This window comes from Sinocyclocheilus grahami, unplaced genomic scaffold (genome assembly GCF_001515645.1).
Source record: "Sinocyclocheilus grahami isolate Dianchi unplaced genomic scaffold, SAMN03320097.WGS_v1.1 scaffold772.1, whole genome shotgun sequence".
Taxonomy (NCBI): domain Eukaryota; kingdom Metazoa; phylum Chordata; class Actinopteri; order Cypriniformes; family Cyprinidae; genus Sinocyclocheilus; species Sinocyclocheilus grahami.
This window is the reverse complement of record NW_015505951.1, coordinates 324995-332867: the sequence shown is the minus strand read 5'-3', so window position 1 is coordinate 332867 and position 7873 is coordinate 324995. Positions and strand designations below refer to the sequence as shown.

General features: G+C 38.7%; 2 protein-coding genes across 2 annotated transcripts in view; one reads left to right on the top strand and one right to left on the bottom strand.

Annotated features, from left to right (window-relative positions):
* LOC107561439 (relaxin-3 receptor 1-like) lies at positions 1-1457 on the bottom strand. Its single transcript, XM_016245881.1, has one exon. The coding sequence runs from the start codon at positions 1381-1383 to the stop codon at positions 247-249; it is 1137 nt and encodes a 378-aa protein (XP_016101367.1). The 5' UTR covers positions 1384-1457; the 3' UTR covers positions 1-246.
* A 1574-nt stretch (positions 1458-3031) lies between these two features.
* Positions 3032-7873, top strand: part of LOC107561413 (A disintegrin and metalloproteinase with thrombospondin motifs 7-like) — a 41383-nt gene continuing 36541 nt past the window's right edge. The window contains exons 1-2 of the mRNA XM_016245856.1: positions 3032-3474; positions 5865-6232. Of these exons, the coding sequence (XP_016101342.1) occupies positions 3345-3474; positions 5865-6232 (498 nt within the window). The 5' untranslated portion in view covers positions 3032-3344. The remainder of the gene's footprint in view (positions 3475-5864; positions 6233-7873) is intronic.

Sequence of the window (7873 nt, the reverse complement as noted above, 5' to 3'; positions counted from 1 at the left end):
TTTAAATATATCTTCTTTTTCGTTTCTTTTTTTTTAGCCATTAGGTCTAACTTGGACATGTATAGCCTATATTCAGTAAGTATATGGGCCAACCAATAAATAAAACACCTTTAAAACTGTTCAAGTCACAAACAACAACTACAGTCATTCGTCGTTCTCAGTATCGTTCTCAAATCATAGTAACCCTTTGGATAAGTCCACTGTTTAATTAGTTGACAGAATCTGTCTGAAGTCCTGTGAATATTGTCAGTATAAGGTCGTTTGTCTGGATTGTTGGGAGCGTTGTGCGTCAATCACGTTTAAATGAATTCCAGTGTGTGCGTCATCCAGGTTTTGATTGCTGCCTCGACTGTATCCATGTAGTTTTCCAGCCTTCGAAATAACAGGCGAGGCGATGCGCCAAAAGAAACTATGTAACATTTTCCTAAACTCCCGTCGCATTAGACAATACAAAACTGGGTTTAAACAACTATTAGTATGAGCAAGACAAACAGTCACGGGGAAAACATAAGTATGCACCATGTAGTATGTTTTGTCCCAGTGCACCGCGTTCAATTTCACCAGCACGCCCCAGAGGGTGATCGCATGGTTTGGCATCCAGCAAATAAAAAAAGAGAGGACCACCACCGTTACAGACTTTGCTACTTTCGATCGTCTTCTTTGACGGGTATTAATGCCCCTCTTTCGGATAAACCTCAGCAGTAATAGATAACATACTGAGAGGATGAACATGGGCAAGATAAACGCAATGACAATTTTCTGAAGGTGATACAGAGCGAGCCAATCCTGGCCATCTGGGAACTTGAGGAGACAGAGTTTTTCACCTGCCACAACTGTCACGGTGGAGAAAATGGAAGTTGGAGCTGTTGCCACAGTCGCCAAGATCCACAATACAGCACAGACCCACTTCACAGTCACGGACTTTTTTCGAGAAGGGATCTTTAAAGCAGATGCGACAGACCAGTAGCGCGTAATGCTCATCGCGGTGAGGAAAAAGACGCTGGCGTACATGTTCATCACAGTGACTGATAAAATGATCTTGCACATGGCGTTACCAAACGGCCAGCTGAAATCCAACGCCGTATCTACAGCCCAGAAAGGCAAGGTCAACACAAACTGAAAGTCAGTGACAGCTAAATTGATGACAAAGAAATTAATGATGGATTTCTTTCGACCTTGTCTTATCTTCATAAGGAAAAACACCAAAAGGTTTCCGACCAAACCCACGGCGCACACCGCGGAATAAACCACCGAGATGATAATCCGCAGGACGAGGCTGCCGTCAGCAGTCACATCGATGTCTTCCAGACTGCTGAACTTGTGCTGGTCCGTTAAACTTCTGTTCAAAGTTCCCCATCCGCTTTGGTTGAGAATGTCACCCATTGTTTCTGAAACTCTCCAACAGGTGCCTGGTGGACAAGGCTGTCTACTGATCGCATATCAGTTAGTCTGACATTGTTTCACACAGAACATAAACGGTTTTAGATGGCAATGGGTTCCCACAGGTGTAAGCGACGTGTTTTGGACACGCAGTGCACCTGACAGCCAGCGTTTTATGCAGAAGCGCGCGGGGAGCGCCCGCCTGTGAAGCGCACGCACTGGATAAAACCGCTGACTGACTTACAGCCGTACTCTTGACGTCATGTCATGCCATACACATTTGAGGGAAGATGACCAAATAACACAAGATTCCAAAACAGACCTCTTACTTAACCATTTAATAAGCAAAAATCGAAATATAAACGGAAACCAAACGGATAAGAAATGTAACAGCAATATAGGTTATTTCAAGAGTTGTATGTAGCCCATATATCTACAGTAGCTTTGTTACATTTATTAGTCATAGTTATTTAAATGCAATATCAAATGGTTTAACATTTAATGCAACTATAATTCAATATTATGTTCGTGGATTTTATGTTATGTTAATTTTAGTTCCTCTTGATAGCTCATACTACTCTTAGAGTCAATAAAGCCTTATCGTGTATCATCTTATCATATATCATCTTAAGCTTCTGCAATTTACAATGCTAGATGGGAATGACTTCGTAAATTGATATGAAATATGTTTCCTTACGGTTGTGTCCACCAGATGGGGCACTTGATGGACACTCAGATATATCAGCAGCTCAGTTTGTTACTCCCTTAAAAATGAGCTAGCATTGTCGGATTTTCAGTTTTCAGCCTTTCAATTTATGGAAAAAATGAAGATGGTGGGACAGGTGGACAATTAGGCTACCTAGTAGGTGTTAAAGGGATAATTCACCAAAAAAATGAAAATTCTGTCATCGTTTACCTTTATGTTGTTTCAAATATGTATGACTTCCTTCTGTGGAACATATTTATTTTCCATACCCAAGTGGAAATAAACAAATGATAATGATGATAACGATGATAGTCAAAGGATATAGGCTATACACTCTAAAAAATGCTGGGTTGTTTCAACCCAATGTTGGGTCGAATATGGACTAACCCAACTGTTGGGTTAAAAAGTTAATTTAAAAATGTAACCAAAATTTAACCCAACAGTTGGGTTAGTTCATATTTGACCCAACCTTGGGTTGAAACAACCCATCATTTTTTAGAGTGTAGGCTTATGACAAATATCAAATAATGAATGGCATTACAGAAAAATGATGATTATTGGCATTATTATTAATGGCATCAACATGGATACAAAAACATGCCTTCTTGCATTCAAAAATAGCTACCCGGAACTAAAAAGAACTGAACAGAATGTAAATCGAGTTTATAGCTGTAATGACAAAGGAATAAACGCTCTTGAGACGCGACGCAACAGCCAAAGACGACTGACTGTTGTGTTCATAAACCAACATTTAAAATTGCGCAGATTAAACTCAGGAACGCGTCCCGTGTTTGTGTTCATTTACAAACGGTTAAATTATGAGATGGGAGTCATTTGAGTATAAACACGGAACGCATTAAACAAGAGACTGGAGTGGGTTCAGTCTCACACTGAACACAAAGAGAGGGTCCTCCTACTAGAAGACTGAGAGGGCGGAACTTTTACAAAGTTTTACTGAAACAAAGTTCGCTGCTCTTCTGTGTGCGGCATCAGTAACTGCAGCCGTCCCAGTTGAATTAACGGAGCCCAAAATCGCCCATGCACCGGATTCACAGACTTTATCATGCTACATCATTTGTCTCGGACTGATGACCACTGCAGATCTCTGGCTTAATAAATGCAGAAGCGTTCTTTTGTGTGATGGGTCCAAACTACCGATGCATAAGGCTGAGGCAGAAGTTACTATTCAAACTATCACCATTTAAATGGACTGTAGATTTACCAGGAGTGAGCTGTCTTCTCCTCTGTGCAGTTTGACATGATGGTACAGCTGGACTGCAGCATTAAAGTTTTGGGACCAGCAAGTTTCTCTCTCTGCTTTGTGATAACAGCTGGGCTTCTGTCCATGTTCGAGAGCACAACAGCTAGCGGATATAATCAAGACACAGGTGAGTGGGTTGAGCTTGTGCCTCATTATAGTCCCACGCTGGGATTTTTAGCATTTTTGGTTTGTTTGTCAGATGATGTGCAGTGGTGTTTGTATACAGTGGCCCAAAAAGTATTTTTGGGCACTTGTTTGCTTTTAAAATGTTACTTTTATTTTAAAGAGATTTCAAGCTAAATATTTCATAAAGAGAATTTTGCTTGCTTTCTGATTTTAAAACGGCATATATTCTGTTCATTAAGACCAAACCTATTGTGAATTAAAACGTTAAGTGGAGTGAAACATGCTCATATAATGTGATGAAATAAACTTGTGGTTATTACCTTGAGGACTTCATACATCCACTTAAAACCACTGCAAAACCGGTAATTGCAAAAATGGCTCAGAAATGTGAAGTAGTTCTGGAAAAAACCTTGCTATAATTTGTCTACAGATGACACTTGTCATATTTTGTCATCTAATGCGTTGACATTCATGCACTTGTAGAATTTTTAAGTGCCCATACTTTGGGGATTATATTACACTGTCAACCTGCAAAAAGTGGAAGTGAAATATTTGGCCTAGTGTTCATGATTTGTGATGGCACATGGTACATATTGTTTAAGTTTTCTACTGGCGCTCTATAAACTATGAAATATGAATTCATCTTTCTTGATTAGGTTATTTTAATGTAAATTAGAATTTTAGGTCACAGTTCACAATAAAATGTTAATAAAATGTTTTAATTGTAATTTTTAGTGCTATTGTGTATAACTATATTAAAGTGTAAGGTAAAAGGATACTGTAATGTGAATTGTTTCTAAATGTCAGCATCACACCACTTTCATTTGGCTTTTGTGTGCTTTTGACTTATGTTTGCCCTGATGGCGTATACATCCCCCACTCCATATCCCGTTTCTTGGCGGACACTACCCCTATTGCTGCTCTCTTGTGGAAGCCCCTCTGCTTCCACAATCATGTAGGTCAAAGCAACAGGGCTGCCAATGAACAGACTGAAGTCATGTAACAAAGTCTGTTCAAATGATTGTACTACAGAGTCTCTAGGGAAATATTGGAATATGGACAATGCAGACCTGAGAAGTTATTTTAGTCTTTACTCTACCACATAATTACTATAAATCCTTCTGTAAGTGTATTATTCTGGTCTGTTTTTAGAATAGAATGACAGACTTCAGCTTGCTGTTATTAGGATAATTCATGGATTTGTTTCATGAATTATTCAATGTACAGTTCAATTGCTTTGAAAGTCACAGGAATTTAAATTATTCACTTATTAAAACGTATGCAAGCGCAAAATAAAGAGCAGAAAGGTTACACTGTTCCGTGTAATTTTAAAGTCTAAACTATGATAAATTGTCTGTGTTGTTTGGTCATATCTTTAGATGATAATAAATACTAAATCATATAAAACTTAATCATTTAGTGTTTTGTAAAATATACATAAGACACAAACTTTGACATGTTCTGGGGGGAAAAAGTGAGTATCAATGTAAAACGTACCCCCCACTGTGCAGTTTCAGGGCAGAGTGGTTACCAGAGTGTTACTTTCTGATTTCTAAGATGTTCAGAGTGGTTGTTAGCTAGTATGCTAAGTTGCTAGCATGAGCTGGGTAGTTGATGTTTAGTTTACTTACTAGATTAAGCCAAAAGAACCCATCCATCTCAATGATATTCTAGTAAGGCTGTTACACAAGCTGTAAGCCTAGTTGTAAATAGGCACTAAGTTTATGCACTGCTAAATATTCCAGATTTTGCACCATTAAACTTAGTTGAAGCATAACGCTATGTATAACTAAATATTTACAGAAGCCTGCAAACAGCAGGAATAATGAGCACATGTCATGTCTGGCAGACATTAATCCTTTAATTAATTTACATTTGAGAGAACATTATGTGAATATCTGAGATGTTTGAAGCTCTTGAGCATAATACCAATTTGAACAATGCACTTTCCTGTGTATGCCATTTGTGCATGCAAGGCTTAAAAGAAATGTAACTAAAAACGTTGAATATAAATGTAATATTTTTCCCCTAGGTTGTTGTATTAGTATTTATTTATTTTACCACTGACAATTTTGTAAGGCAGAATAAGTTGAAGGCTGCTTGTTGGATCAATAAAGGTCATATCATTCAACTACTAATTACTTTACAGAGAGTTTACTAATCTATTTGAGGTAACCAAATTGACAGCTAAAGTAGTTACAAGCTAAGTAGTAGTTACTAGGCCTAAAGTGTGAACTTGACATTCGATGTTAAGTAAGAACTGCAGATGCAACATCTGTTTTTTTCCCCCTCTGTTTTGTGTTATAGCACCATAGCCTACTATTTAATGAATCCACTTAATGTGTGTGGCGGCTTTTTATCCTAAGAGTTATTTCCATGGTGTTTTTGCAGATAGTTCTCCTAATGGATTTCCTAACTACGAAGTTGTTCATCCTATCAGAGTAGATTCATCGGGACATTTTTTGTCCAATCATGTGTCCCACCGTGTGAGTCGAATTCAAAGGAGAGAGACATCAAAAAACAAAGAGAGCCTGGCCAAGGTTTTTTACCATCTGCAGTATGGTGGTCAAGACCTGCACTTTAACCTCACCCTAAACCCTCATCTACTAGCGCCTGGATTCCTCACAGAGTTGAGATACGGTGGTCTGCAAGGGTCTACATTAAATAGCCATGGCCACTCTCTCTGCTACTTCCTGGGAGATGTCTGGAGCAGTACATTGAAGTGGGGTCAAGCAGCTCTGAGCACTTGCAATGGCCTGGTGAGTTAATAAGCATGTTTGTATTTTCATGTTCTCATGTAGAAGTATACAAATCTAGAAATATTTGATCAAACAATGCTAATAATATTTCTTATTGACACTGAACAACATTATTTCCTACTTATAATTTACCTTATATTTTAGGGATATAAAGGAATTTGATTAAATTCACAAATCCCGTGGCGTTTGTTTTTTGTTGGTGGGCACCCAGTGATGAATCTGTGGGCTCCCCTATAGGTCCTTAGTGACCCCTTCATAACAGGGCCTGGGCAACATTCCCAGAAGTCTCCCATGATGACAGCTTTGTAAATAGGTTAAGGTTAGAGGTTAGAGCAAGGGTTAAGGTTATGATTGTTTGGAAGAAACATTGTTTCAAGCCAAACAAAGGATGTTGATACAGGTGATCCATATAATCCAGAAAATGGCTCACTTGGTTAAAACCCATCAAGCCACTTACACAAACAGCTGACCCTGTCTTTTTATATAAATAGAGAGCAAACTGATTTAGGGGCCATTGGCATAACACTTGTTTTCATGGGCAATTTATTTTATTACATAAATACATCAGTTCATTTCTTGTATAATAAGTATGTAATTTCTGTATTAAATTCATAAATTATGGTGGAGGGGTGGCAAGGGTGTGGGTTTGATTTTAGGACATTGGTGAGGACATAACCCTCCTTGATATATGTTTTACTGGAACTACAGATAATAGTAAAAAAACTCACAAAGGGAGTTTATGTCAGTATGCTCCTAAGACAATAATTACATATTAATAGAATTTCAGATCTGTATTTCATATATAATTTTAAAAATGAGTTGGTTCAGTGACAAACACAACTTTCACATGCATCTGATTAACAAATGAACCACACACTGCTATTTTGCTGTTGTTCATTGTGTGGATATTTCAGCAAACGGTTTGTTTCATGCATTTAGTTTAATAGCATTATGTTAAAAATGGTAAACTTTATCATTTAGCTGAACTGTGCACTTGCAGTTTAAACACTTACTGTATGTTATGTTCTTGTTCTGTTCATGCAATAAATCAGTGCCCTGTAGTAAGCAGGGTTCCCTTTCGAAAGGGAACTCCACGCTGCATCCTCTAGAGGGCGCTAAGGGGACACGCTGATGGCGTTCCCCTAGCGCCCTCTAGAGGACGCAGCGTCTCCTTACCTATTCTCAGGGAACCATGGTTACATGCGTAACCTGAGACGTTCCCTTTCGAAAGGGAACTCCACTCTGCGTCCTCCAGAGGGCGCTAGGGGAACGCCGTCAGCGTGTCCCCTTAGCGCCCTCTAGAGGACACAGCGTCTCGTTCCCTATTCTCAGGGAACCATGGTTACATACGTAACCTGAGACGTTTTCTAACATGTTTATTTTACCTTCTCAGGTGCTGCCAAGTCTTATTAGCCTTATATCCAGCTTTATTTAGGGGGGTCGAGAGTAGATAATCTGGACCAGGGCTAACAGAGCCCAGAGATGGTTAAACTCAGTGAGACAATCCTGGTTAAATAAAAAATGTAATGCAACTTTCCTGATGATGATGAAAAAAAGCCTCTTTAAAAGAATGCAATTTTGGAAAAGAAAACTATTAGCAGTGTGGCATAGTGATTCTCTGCTTATCAATATATATATATA

Bases quoted from the DNA above. Each gene is read 5' to 3' on its own strand.
- LOC107561439 (XM_016245881.1), bottom strand. From the start codon at position 1,383: ATGGGTGACATTCTCAACCAAAGCGGATGGGGAACTTTGAACAGAAGT.